Source organism: Manis javanica, chromosome 4 (genome assembly GCF_040802235.1).
Source record: "Manis javanica isolate MJ-LG chromosome 4, MJ_LKY, whole genome shotgun sequence".
NCBI lineage: Eukaryota > Metazoa > Chordata > Mammalia > Pholidota > Manidae > Manis > Manis javanica.
Genome location: NC_133159.1, coordinates 17,557,472 through 17,578,042, shown reverse-complemented (window position 1 = coordinate 17,578,042; position 20,571 = coordinate 17,557,472). Strand labels below are relative to the sequence as shown.

The following is a 20,571-nucleotide window of genomic DNA, read 5'->3' as shown; positions in this document are numbered from 1 at the left end:
GACTGGGCCCTTCTAGCACTGGCACAGCTGGCTGGCCCCATCACGTACTGCTTTAGTATTAGTGACCACCATGTACCTGTCCCCACAGCACTTATTTGTGCCATTATCCCAATGACAGAATAGTTAACACCCCTGGCCTCCAGGCACTTAAGTCAATAACAGGCCTAGTTACAGTGAAAATCAAAAGGGCACCCCCGCAAATTTTCAAATACCCCAGATGGGGATAGGTTTTATTGCCCCAGCTTTTGAGAACTGCTCTGGAAGGCATTTGCAAGACTAGAACACTCACTCAGCAAAGCAGCATCTGGTATTTCTGGGCCTGGTACTGGGATACAGACAGATGCCTGCCAGGGATACCACCTTATTCTGAAGACTACAATGCACCCTGGGGGCACAGGATCACCTAACACTGATCCAAGTTTTCACGAATAGCAGCTGAAGAAGTGAGAAAAAAAAACACACATTAAGAACTTCTTAAAACTAAATTTATTAAATAAATCTCCTTGGATATTGCATCTACCCCTAGGATGTGGGCAGTGCTCCTACACTGAAGTGTGCACACAAATCACCTGCAGATTTTGTTAAAAGGCAGATTCTAATTCAGTAGGTCAGAGGTGAGGCACAAGCATTTTAACGAATCCCCAGGCAATCTTACCCACTTACTAATAAGTTCAACCCAAAACATCAGTGAGTTAGACCCCAGTGTGACATTTGTTTGGGAGCCAAGCTTCTGAGCAGGTTGGGGGCAAGTTTCCCCCCTGGCACCGGCTGCTCTAATTAGGGAAGTATCCCTACTTGCTTCAGTCCCGAGCGTTTCACAACTCACCTAAAATACCACTGCAAGCTAGGACTGAAGTCCAGTTAGGCTTCCTAACTGCCAAGATTCCTTTCTTCACTGAGCAAGCAATCCAGGTAGTTTAATTTTAAAATGGGAAGTCAATCGAATATATAACACAGTAGGACCAAAGGGTAGGCAGGTTTATACTGTCAAAAGAGAGTAATACAAACATACAGATGCACAGCAAATGGCTAACAGTAAAGCACACAGAAACAGAAGCAGCATTACAGGGACTTTCAATTTCTACATTTCATTATTTCTCAAACAGTTCAGATGAAACTAGCATACTATACATCCCCTCTATAAAATATACTGCCCTCCCCCAGTGGCTAGCACCCAGCACGTTACCTATGTAGTTACCATGAGTTAATTCTCAAAGATACTTATTCCGTTTGTAGCTGTTACTGTAACTGCAGAATTTAAAACAAGTGAGGTTCCCCCCAGAAAAATGAAGCTGAATCACAAGCATCAGTCTTCTCAAGATGTTTTCAGTTTGGTTAAAAGGTGGTGGCCCTGGCCCTAGAGAAGATTGAGAAGTGAATACATATTGATATTTTAAGTGAAATAGAGTATACAGTAACACATTTCATGATTTTCCCCTCTAACCAACTGTATCTGATATCAGGTAAGATTTGTCTTTATCAGGAAGACAAAAGCTTGATTTCATAAAAATTAGGCACACAAATAATCTCTGGGTTTTAAAAATACCTAGAAAGGCAGCCAACAAATTAGAGCCATTTAACAGCAGTGAAAAGGCAGCCACAGAAACTGAACTCATCAGTCACAGGTGAGTGAATTCGTGAACTGAATTAGCATGTACTCAAAATTTAAACCCCATGACTGAAAACTATGAACCACTAGCCAAATGTTGGGTCTAACAGTCGAAAGTGGCTTTTGAATGTCACTACTCCAGTAACCCGGAAAAAGTTAGAAAAGTTCCACTTTCAAAGCAGCGGAGGAGTAAACTGGTAACATTTCTCATACACCAAAACACAAGGTCAACTTTCTAAGCACTGTGTACCAGGAACAAGCGTAAGCATTCTACAAGTGTTAACTGTGTCCTCTAAGGTCCTTCATTACTGCCTCCATGACATAGCTGAGGAAAAGGGCAGAGAGATTAACTTAACACAGCTAATAAACAGCAAGACGGGGAATCCAATCCAGGCAATCTGCTCTCTTCCCTACTTAACTACTGCCTCTCAGCAACCCTACAGATTCTCCTCATTTTAAAGGAACGCTGGAGTCTGAAGTTAAACCAAAACGTAATCTCAAATTCACACCAAAGCCTGTAATCCCTTTACCAGACATTAGTGCTTGTCAATCTCTAGTGAAGAACAGACTTACTAAATAAAGAGAAGCCTTCTGGAAAATGGGAGCACTGCATCTCACCTTTCATTAAGGCTCTTAATATCAACCCCCCTCCCCTCTAAAACTAGTTTCCCCATGACTACCACACCACAACCGGTCGGCAAGGGTGTGGTGAGCCGAGGCAATGCTGCAAAGTTCAGGCTTGGAACCACTAGGAAACACTGGCATCAATCAGAGGACGGCAGGGGTGTTACCAGTTATTTCCATCGAAGCTTTAAGTGACTTGAGGTCCAAGAACTTGAATATGGCCAGGCTCCTTTCAGAGAACACACAATAATGAACATTTGACTGAAAATTTTTTATTGGCCTTTTGGATAGAAACGGAAATTTATTTGCCAGGAAGGATGATCCCATCATACTGAAAGAGAAGAGATTTTATTTTTCAGAATAGGAGGCAACAGCAAAAATTGCAGCAATGGCTAATGTGTGAGAATTCAAGTCTGGCACATGAACTTTGGCTTTGAATCCCATTTCCCTTTGGGACTAAACAAGAAGCTGGCAGATTTTAACAATTGTTGCATTGCATGCAACTGCACTATATCCTAAGAAAAGGGGACTCCTATTAAAGCCATATTCCTCCCCTTCCACAACCTGCATTCAAGGGGGAAGGAGAAGGCCTGGGTCTGAGTGTTCTTTTAAAACAACCAACCCAGGAAACCCCCGCTTGCCAAGCTGCCCAATTATTCTACCTTTGAAGAAGCTACCCACCAAATGGTGCTACGTTTTGCATCCCCAAATCCCAACTCCATTCACCAACACCACATTCCACCACTTCACCTGAGATAAATCAGCTTTACCTTCTGCTGGAACCAGCGCATGGCCTCCTCTTTGCTGATTCTGTGTTTGGCCCCAATGCAGCCTGTCCTGCGCTTCTTGTCTGCGATGCTGAAACCTGGCCTACCCAGCACCTGTCCCAGGAATAACCAACAGTCACCTTGCCAGCTCAGAGTCAAGAGCAGATGGACAAGACTCACACAGTGGAGACTGATCTTCAACAGTCACCTGGTGGCCCAGTGAATTTTGGAGCAAGAGACCCACTCATCAGTGCCTGATGGAACTGCTACCAGCATTCTGGATGACATAGGGCCACGCGATAGGTTTGCTCTGCAGGCTGGACCTGGTAGCACCTCCCCATTCCCCAACTAACTTCCAACCGTAGCTGAGGATTCTCCACTGCTGCCTCCCCATCTTCAAAGCACTTTTACTTTTAAAAACATTATTAAAAAATAAAAATCTACAGCACACACGTTGTAGAACACTTAAGATTCTCAGAGCACAAAGGAAAAGTTATTTCTCTCCTGCTTCAGCTCTAAAGTGCTTCTTATAGGTTTGCTGTCTCCAAATTCCCTTTGAGCATCCAGTTCTCATCTCTGTTTGGATATGCAGATCTCATCAACATGTTGCCATCATTCAGGTTCTGTACCAGTCAGAACTTCTGGTTTTTGTTGTTTTTTTGGCTGGACCAAAACATTGCAGTAACACGCATGGTCATTTCTACACTGAAACCCCCATCCTGAGCAAGCAGCCCCGTCACCAGACCTGCTTCTGTGTCCTCTGGAGGGAAGCCACCCCACCCCCAGGGCCTAAGGGAAGGAGCTTGGAAAAAGCAGCCTCAGTATAGCCAACCCACAAGCCAAATGCGGCACTGACACTCTCAAGTTTTCCATCCAGTGGTGGGTGGAATAGTTTCCTTTATCCACCTTTAAGCTCTATCAGTGACTGCAAGATCCTAGAATGTACACTTCACGTTAGCAAGGATCTGTTTAGTCCGTTGTCTAGGGATCTGGTTTGTACAGTGCTGCAGCCCTACCCTGTCACAACGAGGCACATCTTCCCAAGGGGAAGAACAAAGGCAGACAGCATTCAAAGCTTCAATCCAACAGGTGAACATATACGAAAATATATGAAATAAAGGAGCAGCAGACTCCTCTCTCCTCACAGACCAGGAATGGAGAACATTAAATATTCATACCACATAGAAGTCCAGGCCGTAGATACCAATGCTGGGGTCATATTTGATCCCCAGATCGATGTGTTCCTGGATCCCAAAACCAAAGTTTCCAGTATCCGAGAAGTTATTTTTTCTTAACTCATACTCCCGCACCTAAGGAGAAGAATGCAGCAATTACACCCCTTGTCAGCTCAAACCTCTCCAAAATAACTAGGTTAGCCTGCAACACTGAGCACCCCAGAAGTAAAACCTGTGTAATTTGGCCAGGAACAAAATCTGATATCCCCATTACACCAAATCACATCCCAACTATGGATTTCATACACCTTTCAAAGAGCAGGGAAAAACCAGAGAAATCACCAAAAAATAAATAGTTTAACCCTGCTGAGTGCAAAGCCCTTTGGAAGTTTAAAAACAACTCAGGGCACTAAGGACAGTCTGGTAAGTACCGCCACGGGGCCTGACTACATGTGAAGTCAGCACTCTGCAGCATCATCCGAGGGACCGGCCTCACCTTCAGGCCCTTCTCCAGGATTTCTTCGGCCTTGGCCCCTCGGACTGTGCAGTGGACGGCAATCTTTTCGTTTCTCCTGATGCCGAAGGACCTCACGGTGTACCTTGCTACGGGTGGGGGTAAACAGGAGTCAGGTGCTGTCATACTCCCACCGCACTCACCTCTTCCCCAGAACATCATCTCCACACCCCAAAGGGACACTAAGAGGTGTTCTAATCAGTGTCACCTACATCTGTTAAACAGAAAATAGGTTTTCCAACTTCCGAGTCACTCAGCTATACTTTATTAGCAATTAAAAGCTCAAAGTCGCAGTGTCTAAATCTCAGGAATGGCCAAGTCCACAACCAGGATAGGCTACACCACCACCCCCGCCTAGTGGACACTACAATTGTTGTGTTCTTTTAAAGGAAACAAAACATTGATAACAGCTAATACCTGATAAAACCTTAGTGTACTGTTGTCCCCATTTTACAGATGAGGTTCTTCCAGGTTAACATGCCCAAGATCACAGCTGCTATAGGAGGCAAGATTTGAACCCCAGGACCTGCTTAAAGCAATGAAGCTTCAAAAACAGCAAAGGTAACAATAGCAATGTCTTGGTATAACTCATCCTATCCTACACAAGGGTATAAAACAGGAATCATCTCCTTCATGCAAACAAGGAAGCTGAGGCCCACAGGCCAACGCCAGAAAAGCAAGTGATGGAGTCAGGATTTGGGCTGTTATTCTAGGTACACAGCCCTGTTCTCTGTGCAGCCTATATAACTCCAAATGCCCATCATGCTGAATCCTATTTACTGCATTCCCAGCATTTCCACTCTACCTCATATTCTCATTACTTGAAAAATCTCTACCTGGGCTAGTTCTTAATCTCTGCTCACAGAAAATCTGGTATTCCAATGCCACACTCAATTTGAAAGGAAGATACATCTTGGGCAGTTCAGGAAGGTAATGTTTTTAAGGGATGCCGCACACCTAGCAGGCCTGACAGCAGGTGAGTTAAGGTCCACCCAGGTGTTCTGAGCCGCCAGCCCTCTCCGCGGCAGCCACCACTCACCTTTTGAAAACACAGGGGTCTGGCCGGTGAGCTGCTCCAGCACCTTGGCTGCCCGGGTCAGTCTGTCTCCACTCTCCCCAACACAGATGTTGAGGCAGAGCTTGCGGATGCGAAGCTCCCGCATGGGATTCTCTTTTTCACCTTGATCCTGCTGCAACAGGGAAGCGCTGCAGTCAGCACACAACCCTGCCACGGCTGCGAGCCCCGTATTTTTATTCACTGCATATTTATTTCTGCTCATCCCAATTCGATGAGCCCTATGGGTTAATAAGTGTCACTGTGTTTTCCCGGGAGATATCAAAGACAGCTCGAGATCGTGTTTCTTCCTTCACGGAAGCAATGAGTGTTAAGACAGATACCGGGGTTAAAGTTATAGACAGGAGCCCTAAGGGCTCAACGTATAGGGTGACGAGGGGAGTAGGGCCGATGGGGAGTAGGGTAAAGTAAATATAACTTAAATGCTGAGCGAACAGGAAAAACGTGGTAGTGCGACGTCCCCATCCTATTCCGAAGCTGCTTGAGGTTGCGGCAAAGCTGGCCCCTGCCCTAAGCAGAGGGACCGACTGAGGTTCCCCGGCCCTAGGCCGAGCCTCAAGTCCCCGGGACCGGAAACAGGTCCGAACGCCGTGTCTCGGGGCCCCCTGTTCGCTCCACTAGCCTTCCCTGCAGCCTGCAGCCTACGGGCTGTGCTGAGCACTCCGGGCGGCTGCCCCGAGCCTGCTCCTCGGTGAGGAGGGGAGGCGACAGGGTCTAGCTCCGCGCCCTTGGCCCGCATGGTTCTGCCAGTTTCGGCTCCGTTCTCCTCGGGCCGCAGGCGAGGTAGCTCCTGCGGGATCAGCCGGCCGTGGATGGAGATGGATGAAAGAAAGCAAAGCTGAGCCTCGGCTACTCACCGCCATGGTGAACAGGAAGAGAAAGGGAAGTTTCCGGCCCAGGGCCTTATGGGTCAGGAGGAGGGCTCTTTTCCCAAGCTAACCAGAGAGATGAGCAAGAGGAAGAGGGGCGTGATTGACGTGGTGCACCGTCGGTTTCGCCCTCGTGGACACTACTAGCAACTGCAGGCGATGCGGGAGGGTGACCAGGACCTTGGTTTTCCAAAAATAGTTTTTAAAGCTCCCTGAACTGGCATTTCCTTGAGCTTCTGTTCCCCATTGACACCTTTAGCTCCCACTGTTTCGGGACCTAGCGGTTCTTGCGTGAGACTGCCAGAACTACATTAAATCAGTTATGCAAATTGAGCTAAATAGTTTATTCTGTAACAATGTAAACAAAAGGAATTTATACAATTAGAGTGATGGTTAAGAGTCCTGAGCTGTGAAGACCGGCAGATGCCGTCCTGTCTTGGCTAGCTAACAACTGTGAAACTTAGGGCAAGTTACTAATTAAATCTCTTTCAGCCTCATTTTTCCTAAGCTTTAAAATGAGTACTTCTATCACACAAGATCGTTGGGAAAATTAAATGAGGTAATTGTGTAGAACACATAGTAAGCCCACAATAAGTGGTAACTCTTGTTAATATAAATCCTTTATACCAAATAAATCCCCTCCCCCGAAACAAGTGTCACACATGATAAATAATCAAGAGAGTGTCATCATCCTGCAGGCACAAACATGGCTTGTAGGTTCATTAACAGACAGGGATTCCACTCCCAGACAATAATAGAGCTTCCTGGTTTACACTATATCCTCAGCAGCAGTACCCAAGGGGGTGCCAGGATCCACATCCCAAGCAGAAGCTGGCCTTGAGTCAGCCAGTTCCTTTGATAGGAACAAATGGGGAAAGGAGAACATATAAAGCATTGATAGAAAGGGAGCCACTTCCTTCTGCTGCCCTAATTCCCTTCTCCTATTGCCCCAGGGGAAATAGAAGCCCCCAGACTTTCACTGTTTCATCTGTAGGGGTGTGGGGAAAACTGAAGTTCCTATGGCCAGGATCCTCCTCACCTGAACCTGAACTACCTGATGATGTAACTGGCCTACTGCTAGGCTACTGCTTCCATAGCCATAAGCAATAAGCTATTATTGACTGAGTCACTATAAAGAGCTCTGTCCAGTGCTGTGGGAGGTGGCAGAGATTAAGGAGAATTACAGACCTGCAGACTGTTGTATGCAGACATAATTCTAGTGCTTGATCACCAGGGAGAACATGCTGGGTAATAAACTCTTTTACCCCAAGAACGTTCCATTGTCATTCCTCAGTCTGTGAATCCATAATGAACTTGCCAGGGGCTGAAACCCATTGGCAAGACACTAATGTTTCATGCCCAGTGGATACCAGCTCAAACTTCAATGTCCCTGTGGAGGCAGACACTGTTGTTCTCCTATTTTACAGATGAGCAAACAAGGTGTACAGTTTGACTTTTATAGACACTATTCAAGTCAAGACAGTTTAACCCCAGAGTCCAGTCCTGTTACAAGAGCTGATGAACTTGGCCAGGGCCAAAAGCTGTCCAGCATTCCCCTTTTACTCCTTTTCCTCCCCCTGACCCCTATCTTCCAGTTCCTGCACCAATCAGACCCCCTAGAAAGAAGGTGGAGGGGCAGAATTAGACCCAGCACCCCATCTGCTTCCTTCTCGCTTGCAACATCAAGGTCAGTAGAAGCAAAAAGACTGCTGTGCTTTATTCCCGTGCCTTAAAGTCATCAGCAGAAAAACTGCATTAGCAGGGACAGTTTTAGGACAGTTCAGGCAAGAGAGGGCAAGTCTAGGGCTTTTCCTTGAGTTGCTCTTTCCCTGGTATGGCTCTGCCTGGGCTGCCTTTGGCCTGGAGGAGCTCAAAGTAGCTGTCACCAGTCACTTCCTGGCTGCTTTCACAGCTGACTTGGTGACTTTGCCACCAATTGGTGCTTTTTTCTCCACAGCCTTGATGACCCTGACAGCCATCATCCTGCCTCATGTCACACACGGCAAAGCGACCTAGGATACAGGATGTGGGGAAATAAGTGGGGAACACTGCCAGGGCACAAGGTACAGGACATTGCAAAGGAGGTTAAGCGAGCCAAGTAAGTGACACTTTGTACGTATGAGCTCATTTAATTCTCCCAGCAACTCACAGTAAATCTGATTATACCTATTCTATAGGGGAGGGAAACTGAGGCAAAGAAGTTGAAGGTCACTTGGCTGTAATGATTGAAAACCCAGAAGTCTCACACCAGCACATATATTGCTAGCCACTTGACTGTTCTGCTCCCATAAGTAAGGGACACAGGGAAAGCTCCTGCTTTTGGCGAACCCACCACCCCACCACATTAATGGTCACGGCCTCCAGGCAACTAGTACCTTCTGTACCCATCTCAACAATCCATTAGATGGATCTCATTTATATGCAACTGTGAAACTGGAAGCTGTTTTCTCCTGAGGTTTTGAATGCTTTCCTGACTTCAGATTCTAGAATAAAAGGCTTTGGCACCTGGCTTCAAGCCTCATAGTATTTTTGGCAGAGGCACTAATCCATCATTGCAAGATTCATGTGGCAGCCTCTATGACCCACCTGTAATTGGTGGGTCTTTTGAAATTCACTCTCTTCACCATTAACCAGGAGACCCAGAGGACAGGGACTTATTTGTAAATGTCTAACATCTACCACACAGTAAACACTTCTTGGAAGCCCCTCCATGCCTAGGAAATCTAAGAAACACACTCTTAGGTTGCAGTCTTGAACAGGTAAATCTATCAGGGTCTAAACCTCTAGGTTTAATAGGCTCCAACAATCATTCTGATAATCCACCAGGTTTGAAAGCCATTGAACTAGACAGTAGGAAGGCAAAAGAAAGACCCTACTAATCTGTTCTATTCACCTCCTCCAGACCAGTGCCTCTCAAACTGACGTTCATCCCAGTTACCTGGGGATCTTATTGAGATGCAGATTTGAGTTCAGGTCTGGATGGAGCCCGATATTCTATATTTCTAACCAACTCCCAGAGGATGCCCATGCTGTTGGTCCATGGGTCACACTTTGAGTAGATAGGTTCTAAAATGGCTTCTGCTGTGCTGTGTGGCAGTAGGCAAGCCACTTTCCTTTTCTGGGCTCTGCTTACCTGGGACTCAGATCCTTCTGAGCAGATTCAGCTACTTGGCTTGGGTGTGACACAACTGGCTCCTGAAGCCAGGAGAAGAAAGGGGCAGCCTGGCAGCTAGGCACTGTTGGGACTTACCAGGGAGGTGGCGGGAGGCAGGTACCCTTGAGAAGCTTTCCATGCATATGGGCTTGCCCAGAATCGTCTGGATGATGGCTGAGTCCCCAGACTTCAGGGCTTTGGGGTGGTCTTCCAGCTTCTTGCCTGAGTGCTGGTCAATCTCCTCCCTCGGCTCTGCAAACTTGCAGGCTGTGTGGGCCTTGTGGAGCCCAGAACTGGTGAGTAGCCTGCTGCAATGCTGCCTGGGTGTTTGAGAATGATCACCTGGAACCCCAGTGGAATGGGGAAGGGGAAGAGGGGGCATTAGCCAAGCGACCTCCAAGGAGGTAACCCTAACCAGCTAAGGGGTCAGGCGCCCTGGACACACGCTTAAGATTATAGTGAACATTTGAACATTTATAGGGTATATCAAAGTCTGTGCTAAGCAAATCTCGTGCATTCCAATTTAATTTTACTCAGGGAGCCTGAGCACCTTATCCAGGATGAAATAAAGGAATTGGTAAAGCTGGGGAGGAGTGATACTATCACCTACACACATACATGTTAATGTATGTATTGTATGTATTGCGTCTTCCCACCACCCGGGAAAATGCATTATAATAGCAGATACCATACTTGTTAGGTGGTCTGTTGGCCCTAGGTCAGCTGTTTTGTACATATCACCTCATTTTAATGCTCCAAGATCACTGCAGGGTACTGCCAACCTCCACATAAACAAGAGAGATGTGCTATTCTAACTCCAGGCCAAGGAAACACCTGAGAGTTCCAAACATGCAGATTCCCAGGTTCCACCCAGACCAACCAAGTCAGAACCACTGGGGAGAGTGCTAGGAATCTGAAACACTTCCCAGGTGGTTCTAACCCACCTGCTTTGAGAATTACTGCCTTAAGGCATCAAGACTGTGTTGTGGAAACCAGATATCAGCAAAGGCATTGTCCCTTTCAAGGGCAAGGCAGCAACTATGCTGCAGAGTCAGGATTCTAACCCAGATAGTCTGACTCTGTACTATCTACACTGCTGTAAACAAACATACAAAAAGCCCAGCACAGAGCATATGCTCAGGGACTACTTCCGAATGACCCCGTGACCCGTTTTGCTTATGAGCCAGCATGGCCACCTCAGGAAGATGCCCCTAAGTGGGCCTTCTCGCCTGGGAGACAAAGCTTCCCCCCTCTGAGGGCGGGTCATTCCTGCTGTCCCCCACCATGTTGCCCCACTGGATGTCCTTCACCAACACATTCTTCATGTTGAAGCCCACATTGTCACTGGGCGGGGCCTCATTCAGGGCCTCATGGTGCATCTCCACAGACTTGACCTCCACTGTAATGTTGCAGGAGGCAAAGGTCAGCACCATGCCCGGCTTGAGGAAGCCTGTTTGTACCCAGCCCACAGGCACAGTGCCAATGCCTGGAGGGACAGAGCAACCAGGGCCATCAGCAGCCAGACCCCTGTGAGCTCCCAACCCCAAGTACCCCCATGTGGCATGTACTCACCCCCAATCTTGTATACATCCTGCAGGAGCAGCCATAGTTCCCTGCAGTTCCCTGCCTTCCTGGAGATGTTCCAGCCTCTGAACCAGGACAACTGGAAAAGCTACCCAACATGCAGCTCACTCGGCCTTGAGAGAGCCTGTCTAGACACCAGCCTGCACCTAACATGAGACCTTAAGCAATTTCTTTATGCATTCGGAGCCTGGGTTTCAGCGGCTGTGAAACAGCAATACCACTGCCTACCTGGCAGGCCCATGAAAAGACACAGAAGACCACACACAGTCCGCCAAGCACAGTGCTTGACATATACTATGCATCCACTATGCCACTATGCCACTAAATGGTAGCAGTTACTCTAAATCATGCAGGCATTGTCCCTGAGTTGAGTCAATATATTTCGGGAAGCAGAGATCCCTAGAATCTGGTTAGCTCTTAGATCTCATCCATCTGCTCATTACACAGATAGGGAAACTGAGGTCCAGAGAAGGAAAAGGACTTGTTAACATAGAGCACAGTTAAGTAAGCATCAGGAGAAATAATGGAAACAAGACTAACATTTATACTTCCTAAGGACTAAGATGTTCCCCAATAAAAGTACCCTAAAGAATGTGCATCAGGGGCGAAAGGCCAAGGAAGCAGACTTGTAAGCTAGGGTGACATTATTGAGTGTAAGACCTTCTGGAAGGACAACTTTCACTATGTCAGTGAGTTGTATATTTGCCTTTTAAGCAGACACTATATTTACTCCTCTAAAAACCCTGGTCACAGCTCATCAGAGGCAGTATCTTTGCCCTCAAAGGCTTATCAGTTCATTGGAAATCCAGGACAGAAGACGTACAGAAAGAGCCAAAGTGGTTGATGTTAAGGGCCAAGTGGGCAGCTCATCCACCAAGCAGCAGAGCTGGTCAGCGTGGGCCACAGGTCGGGTGGACTATTGAGATCCTGATGAAGTTTCTCTTTTCCAGCCATAGGTCCTTGAGCAAATCTCTAGGCTTTGAAACCTTAGTCTCCCATCAAAACACCCGCCCTGCACTATAGGTTAAAGGCAGGACCTGGGAGAGGTGTGCTGGCCCTGGGCTTACACACAGCAAGTGCTCAGTGAACGGTCACTCTCAGTCCTTGGTGAGACCCTCCGAAGAGAGAAGAGCAGTGATCGCCATGGATGAAAAGGTTGGGAAGGGGGATGAGGGGAGGTTTTGGTGGTTAGAGAAAAGGGTTTCTGCCAAGCAGAGCTGTGCAGCACACAAGCCACACATAATACATCTTGCCTCATGGACTCACTAGTGGCCCAAAGAAGCAAGCTGTCATTTCTATTACTACTTAACTCCTGTAAGAAGTGGGGTGGAACCAAATGATTTCACTCATATGTGGAGTGTAAGAACAAAGAAAAACTGAAGGAACAAAACAGCAGCAGAATCACAGAACCCAAGAATGGACTAACAGTTACCAAAGGGAAAGGGACTGGGGAGGACGGGTGGGAAGGGAGGGATAGGCGTGGGGAAAAAGAAAGGGGGAATTATGATTAGCATGTAAATGTGGGGGGGCACAGGGAGGGCTGTGCAACACAGAGAAGACAAGTAGAGATTCTACAGCATCTTACTACGCTGATGGACAGTGACTGTAATGGGGTTTGTGGGGGGGACTTGATGAAGGGGGAAGCCTAGTAAACATAATGTTCTTCATGTAATTGTAGATTAATGATACTAAAATTAAAAAAAAAAGAAAGAAAAAAAAGGAGTGGGGTGGAGGGTGGGTAGGAGGCTTTGAAAAAATTAATAAGCATTTTTATATAAATAATTTAAGCATATAAGAATAGAAAAGAATATTCCTTCTTTTAATAGAGGGAATAATTGAGGGTCAAACATAGGTAGCCCAAAGCCCAAGCCAGAAGTTGATAACCAGGCCAACTCCCCACTCAAACACTAGCCACATCAGAAAGGATGAGCTCTTTCATTAATTTGATGAACTTGAAAACTCATTTGTCTCTCTGTGCCAACCCAGAAGGCAGCATAAGCCTATGAAGTCGATATCACCCCCATCTTAAAGGAGAAACTGAGGTCTCCAATGTCATAGGTATTTCTTGAGAGCTAAAGCTAAACCTTAAATCTATCTAGCCACTGACTGCATGCTTTGATCTTTTCACATCTAGAATATAGTAGGTGCCTAATAAATGCTCAAAAGTACATGGGAATGAAATCCCCTTATCTTATTAGCAGAAGTATATGATAGTACTCAAGATGTGGGGATATGGGCAAAGCTTCAGGTGTCTGCCCTAATGTCATTTTAGAAGAGCCCCCCACCCTGACCACCCAATAGGAAATAACTGTCATTCCACTCTTTAGATTTTTCTTAGCACTTATCATCCATTGTATATACCACCCACCCCCAACAAGACTGTAAGTGCCCTGAGCACAGTAGCTGCTCATTCAGGCTGCGACCTCAGCACCAAGGACAGTGCCCAGTAGGCAAAGGTTCAAATACCACCCTAAGGAACGCAACTGCCAATGGCAGTTCTACATGTTCTCAAGGACAATTGGAAACAGAAGCCTCCAAAAGAAAGCCTACCCTTTGTTTCATTAGGAACTTGTTCTAATTATTGAGGACACTTGCAAAGATTTATTTATCAAGATGTTTATGGCATTTTTAAATAAAATTAGAAACAATATTCTTAGAAGCTGGTGACATTGGGCTATTACTTAACTGCATTGTGTCCCAGTTCTCTTATTTTAGATGGGAGTAAAATAATGGGGTTTCATTCCATTTTATGTGGTGTACATGTAAAGTGCTTAGTTTAGTTTCTGACACCATAATTTTTCAAATAATATCATCTTCATTTAACAATGGAATAGCTAAACAAACTACTGTACCTCCTTGAGATGCCATACAAAACACCACTAACTATTCAACATGTTTCAATGGTAAGGAAAAATTTAAAAATAAGAACAATAGAACATTATGTGCAGTTTGAGTCTGTATGTGAATATTTAGAAAGAACTGCATGAAAACAAGGTTATGTAAGCCATGAAATTACTGTTTATGCTGAAAAACTCACTGTGAAAATATTAAACTTTACTTTTATAATCAGAAAAAGATAGCTTTGTACACATGGAAGAGAAGGCTAAGAATCCTCAGGTTGGTTATAGAAAAGGTAGGCTTTAGGCAATAAATAAGTGATAACAGTTAGCATCTGATCATTAAATGTATACATGAACAGATGCCCATGTGGAGTCTCATTTAATTCTTACAACCCCATGAAGGATGTCCTAAGGCCCAGAGCGTTAATACCTCACTCATCCCTTTACTGTGCACAAGGGGTAGAGCTTGGGTTTGAACCTGGATCTGATGCCAGAGCTAGACTTCCAAAGTAGAGAGACATTCATCTAGGAATTTCAAACGCTACTAGCTTCTGGGATACAATGACTATATCTTAGACACAATTATATTGCCTCCACACTGCCTAACCTGTCTTGAGAGTTAGGATAGCTTCAGTGCTGTGAGCAGGGACCGGAATTCTAGACCCTGACAGCTCTGCCTGATAGAACTTTCTGCAGTGAATGGAAAATATTCTGTGACTGTCTAATATGGTAGCTGCCTATAGTTGCTGGGCACTTGAAATGCAACTAATACAACTAAGGAACTAAAAGTACTTGATTTAACTTTAATAAATTAAATAGCCACATGTAACTAGTAGCTACCACATTGAACAGTGCAGCTTTATGCTTCCTAGTTGTGTGGTTTTGAGTAACCTCTGTTCACCTGTAAAATAGGGATTAACCATATACCCCATGGGACAGACACCCTTCACAGTGATTGGTCCATATAGATCATGGCTATTACATTCCAGAAGAAGCCCACAGGTATGAGTAAGAAGTCCCATTCAGCTGGCCCTGCCCCCAGTCAGCCCTCACCCTGGTGCTGGGCTCCATAATGATGTCCCCATTGCAGCCTGAGATGGGCACACAGCCTTGGAGTTGTACCCAATCTTCTGGACAGAGGACTTCACCTCCTTGCTGACCTTCCCAAAGTGCACACTACTGTCAGGAGGCTCCATGATGTCCATCTCGTTGGCTGCCACAATGAGCTACTTCACTCCCAAACTATAGGCCAGCAGTAAGTACATGCTCACAGGTCCGCCCATTCTTGGAGGTTCCCACCTCAAACTCGCCTGCTCCACTTGCCCCAATCAGTACAGCACAGTCTGCCTGGCCCAAGGGATGCAGGGAAGAGGGCCTGGCTCAGACCTGGCCTGAGGCACACACTGCCCACCCCATAGCAGGGCTGAGGCAACCTGGTGGTGCCTGTGAGGCACCAGTGATCATGTTCTTGAAGTCACAGTGACCTGGGGCATCAGTGATGGTGACATAGTACTTGATGGTCTCAAACATCCACAGGGAGATGTCGAGGGTGATGCCACGTTCCAGCTCTGCCTTCAGCTTGTCCAGCACCCTGGCATACTTGAAGGAGCCTTTGCCCACCTGGGCCAGGAGTAGGAAGGAAAACCCCAAGGACACCCCTCCTTTCAAAGCAGCCCATCAACGAAGAAAAAAGTTCCCAAGAAAGCTGAGAGAGGGCAGTAACAGGGCAGTGTATGGAGAAGCCTCTGAATTTTTCAAATAATAGAATGTATTGCTTGTATAATTAAGTTTATCTTTCAGTGCAGGTTTTGGAGTCAGAGTGACCCAGGGCCATATGATAAAGTGCCTGTGATAAAGGTTGGCACATGGGCCTGGCACACAGTCAGCAAGCCCTCAAGTTATAATAGTGAACATGTCAGTAATGCTGACCAGGCACCTGGTACTACTTTAAGCACCTAACATGGATTATCCCATTTAATCCCCACAACTCAGTGAAACTTTATTATCTTCATTTTGTAGATGAATTAACGGAGGCATTCATTGACTAGCCCAAGATTACACACCTAATAAAACATAAGAGTCAGGATTTGAACCTAAGCTATCAAACTCAAGTTCAAACTCTTAAACATTACGCATTATGTTAAATGGTAGCTAAGACTAGTAAGTATGCCTGGAACCCTGGCTGAGTTGACCTTCCTTCTTTCAGCGCTAGTAACAATGTCAAATGACTATTGAAAAAGTCAGTAGCATAAGCAGGCTATCATTACTGCTCTAGAGTATACGCTCCCACTAGACAGCTGAGGGATCCTGGGCATTCCTTTCAGCATTAAGTAGAGCATTATGCTAGGTTCTCAGGGCAGAGCGGAGAATCAGAAAGACCAGAGACCAGGTGGCTTCCTCGGGAAAATGAATCGGGTCATTAGGAGACAGGACCAGCACCCATGTGTTCTGACTTGCTAATACAGGAACTTCTATAATGACCATTATAGTTTTGAATATACATTAGAGAAGCAGTTCTAGAAGAGCGATCCAGAGATTCCTGATGGTTCCTAAGACCCTTTAGCGCTTGCGAGGTCAAAGCTGTTTTCATAATGCTAAGACACGTTTGTCCTTTCCTCTCTCTCTCCCTCGGCAGCATGGAGTGGCGTTGCCTGGAGGCTCCATGATAAGCGAAACTGCAGCAGAGCGATGGAAGCAGCAGTTCCGAGACCCCAGCTGTCTTCCAGTAAGCCAGATGTTAGAGACAGCAGCAAAAACGTAAAACAATGCCACCCTCCCTCCCAAGTTTCTTTGTTTTGGAAAACAGTTATTTTCAAACATACACAAAAATGTGATACGTATGCTCATATATAAGGAATTTATTACTGTTATTTTTAAATTAAGTATTTTAAAAACTCAGTTTTAATTTTGAGTATTTTAAATATATAGTTCTAGTGTAGCACAGAGAAGGCACATAGAGGATCTGTGGCATCTTGCTGCACTGATGGACAGTGACTGCATTGGGGTGTGGGTGGGGACTTGATAATATGGGTAAATGTAGTAACCACAAAGCTTTTTCATGTGAAACCTTCATAAGAGTGTATATCAATCATACCTTAATAAAAAATTTATAAATAAATAAATAGTTCTAATTTACATGAATTCTCTGGGGTCCCTTTAAGAGTGTAAATGGTTCCTGAGACCAGAGAGTTTGAGAACCACCACATCAGATCATTTGTTTTTCTGTAACCTTTTTGGTTACGCTTCTACCATACTGGCTAGGAACCAGTCAGTCTTTTCTCAGGGTTCCAATGTTTTCCTTAACAGCCCCTTTCATGTAAGAGCCTCTACAACGATTCTGACTGGACCTCAGGAAGCCAAGATCAGGCAGACAGGATCTCCGTCGTTGATGGCACTGATCTGTGACCTGCTGTGTCTCTTTCCAATCCTCCTCCTTCATACGTGGGCAGCAGCTGGTTCTACAACTGTTCTCATCCTGTCTGATGCTCCCTCCGAGGCGCCCCGGCTCTCCCTGCTCACTCTCCCGCAGGGGCTCTCTCTCCGCCCATGCCACGGCTCTGTCCTCCATTCTTCCCCAAAGCACGTACCTGGCCCACTCCTGGGGCCCAGTCTCCAGCCTGGGTTTCCTTCTTGAGCTTCAGACTTCAGTGTTCAGCTGCCCCCAGACATCAGCACGGAAGGCCTCATGGACACCTAAGTTCCACACTTCAAGAGCAGGCTTGTTCAGGCTCCAGCCAGCTCTGCCTCTAGTTTCCAAAGCCGGTTGCCCTCAGCTCCTCTTCCTCCCTCTCCCCCTCCCCGACAGCTAACTCCTAGTTCCCCACCCCGAGGTTCCTGAGTCCATCCATTATTCTCCATGCCTACTGCTGCCTGAGGTCGCCATCCTCGCTCACCTGCGCAGCTGCAATTACCTCCTAACTGGCTTCCCAGCCCCCAGTGCTGGGCCTTTTGGCCTATTCTCCCTGTGGGGCATCCAGGGTGCTCTTCCCAAAAGATTTGTCTGATTCCAGTCACTCCAGGGCATGAAATCCTTTTGCAGCTGCAGGAAGAGTAGCTAGGGTCCTCAGCGGGGCACTCAAGGCCTACGTCCCCTGTTCCATCAGGCAACCACTCTCCATCTCAGGTGCTCTGCACCTGCTGTTCTGGTCTCCTTGTGGCTCATAGACACCCTCCCCATTTCCTCAAGGCTCAGAGGAGTCCGGTCCTGAGCACATGCACATTGTCCCTGCCCTGGGCTCCTTCAGCGCCCATGCTGTTTGTGGATAAAGTGAAGGTTCCTGTGGCCAGGATTCTCACCTGGCCCTGGTCAGCTAGCTCACTACACAGGTGTGAGCAATACATTGCTATTGACTCTATATAAAGAGCTCTTCCCAGTGCTCTGGGTGACACGGTGGCATGGCTGCAAGGCTGCAGGAGAGCAGAGCAGAGGCTGGAGTGCTGGCAGCGCCGAGGACAGAGGTGCAGAGGACAGCTGTGTGAGCAGAGAGGCCTAGAGGCAGAGACCGGCTTGCTGCATGCAGACTCACTCCGAGTGGATGGGATTTTAGTGATTGACCCACCACCATGGAAATAAAGTTGGGTATAACCCTCTCACCCCAAGAACATTCTACTGTCATTTCTTTGGTCACATTGAATCTGTAGTGAACTTGTCCGGAGCTGAAACCCACTGGCAAGACACTGTTAGTGAACTTGTTGTGTGAACACAAGAGTGTGTGACCAGGAGTTCCTGGGGGACAAGGCTTGCTATGTCCACCACTGTATGCCGAAGGGTTACCCCAAGGTCCATGGTGGAGGCATGGCAAATAAATCCTTTCCTCCCCTTTATTTGAGAATGTTGGCAGGTTTACCTCCTGAGATACAGTGTGGCATCTGTGTCACACTAGAATTTAAACCTTGGCACCATCCCCCGGCAAGTTATTTAACCCTTCTAAGTATCACTTGCCTCACCTGGAAAATGGCAGCCATACCGCGTGCCTCACATGACTGAGAGGAAAGCACCCATCAGTCCAGCAGCTGCTCAAAGGGGGTGAGCTGGCTCCTTCCTCACCACGAGGCATCCCACCCCAGGAAACCAAGGCTGGAAAGGGGAGGAGGCTCAGGCAGAGCAGCCTCACCTCGGAGGCCTCCCTCTTGAACTTGCCAATGGTCCTTTTGACGATGCCCCTGCATTTGTAGATGAGATGCCCACTTGTGGTGGACTTGTCCGAATCCACGTGGCCAATGACCGCAATGTTGATGTGGGTCTTCTCTTTGCCTGTGCTGGGGGCTGCTGGGACAGAGGAGGACAGGCAGGCTCAGGGTGTGAATTGACACCCCCAGCCCAGAACTCACCATCTTGGGACCGGGTCTGCTCAGTCAGCAGAGGGTGAGAGAGGAGAGGAAAGCAACTGACCAGGAGGGAGCCTCCCCAACATCTCGCACCTGGGGAGGCTGCACTGGTCTGTCCCCAAGGAGGACGCACCTACCTCCACAGCCAAGAGGAGCTCCTGGAGCCTCCTCACACAGAGAGCAGACCAAGGGGACGCTAGGCCCATCCCTCCTTACAGCTGCTGCCCCAGGCCTGTCCTTCGCATCCCTATTTCCCCATTGGCTCTTGCTGGTGGTGGGAAAAACCCAGTGCAGCTCACAGTGGGTGAGCTCTCATGTTGGTGGGTGGTGGCAGAAATGAGCCAGCTGCCCCCTGAAGAGCTGTGCCTCTGAGCTTTGAAATGCTGATTGATACACACTTCCTACCACCCCCAGTGCCAGACTGGGTACCAGAAGGTGGCCCAGGGGTCAAAGGCAGGCCCAGGGCTGGGAGGGGAAAGCAGGAGCCTGGGGTCAGGAGGAGCTTCCCAGACTCGGGTCCCTGGCCATTGGAGCAAGTGCACGCAAAAGGGTGGAGGGAGCTTGAGGTGGTGGGTGGTGGGGATGCTAGATTTTACACATCTGCCTTCGGGGTTGCCCTGGGCTTCATGAATCAGATGGATTTATCCCTGTCTTCAGGAGCCTGCACAGCGTCTGACCTGTGGCAAACCTTGAGTTAGTTGAGTGACTGCAGAATGACTGCTTACCACATTCTAGCCCTGACCCTGTGTGTGCCATCACCATTATGCTACTACCTGGAAAATGGGGAAACTGAGACCACTGGTGAGAAAATAACAGAACTAGGGTTGGAACTCAAGTAGTCTGACCCCAGAATCTTAGCCAGAGTCTAGCTCTGCCTCTCGGTGAATCCGCGTCGGAAGGAATGAGGGAAGGAATGAAGGGAACTCCAGCCCCATTCATCTCTGTGGTTCCAGCACTGACTGGGCTGCTGAATGAATTGTTTAGGGTGGGACCTGGCTGGTGGGGGGTAGGGAATGAGCTAGAGGGATCTGT

General features: G+C 47.2%; 1 protein-coding gene and 1 pseudogene across 1 annotated transcript; both read right to left on the bottom strand.

The window, feature by feature from the left end:
• Window positions 1–2,485: 2,485 nt before the first annotated feature.
• On the bottom strand, window positions 2,486–5,984 carry RPL11 (ribosomal protein L11). Its single transcript, XM_037017935.2, has 5 exons — window positions 5,729–5,984; window positions 4,672–4,778; window positions 4,179–4,310; window positions 3,004–3,114; window positions 2,486–2,564 (listed from the first exon to the last, which is right to left on the bottom strand). The coding sequence occupies exons 1-5, from the start codon at window positions 5,967–5,969 to the stop codon at window positions 2,535–2,537; spliced, it is 621 nt and encodes a 206-aa protein (XP_036873830.2). The 5' UTR covers window positions 5,970–5,984; the 3' UTR covers window positions 2,486–2,534.
• A 2,538-nt stretch (window positions 5,985–8,522) lies between these two features.
• LOC108388023 (elongation factor 1-alpha, somatic form-like) lies at window positions 8,523–19,625 on the bottom strand (annotated as a pseudogene).
• Between the last annotated feature and the right edge of the window lie 946 nt (window positions 19,626–20,571).

Excerpts from the sequence above, each read along its gene's own strand:
- RPL11 (XM_037017935.2), bottom strand. The coding sequence starts at position 5,969 with ATGAGCAGAAATAAATATGCAGTGAATAAAAATACGGGGCTCGCAGCC. Across the intron at positions 4,311-4,671 it reads TCCTGGAGAAGGGCCTGAAG|GTGCGGGAGTATGAGTTAAG; the intron begins GTGAGGCCGGTC and ends TCTTCTCCTTAG. Across the intron at positions 2,565-3,003 it reads TGCGCTGGTTCCAGCAGAAG|TATGATGGGATCATCCTTCC; the intron begins GTAAAGCTGATT and ends CTTCTCTTTCAG.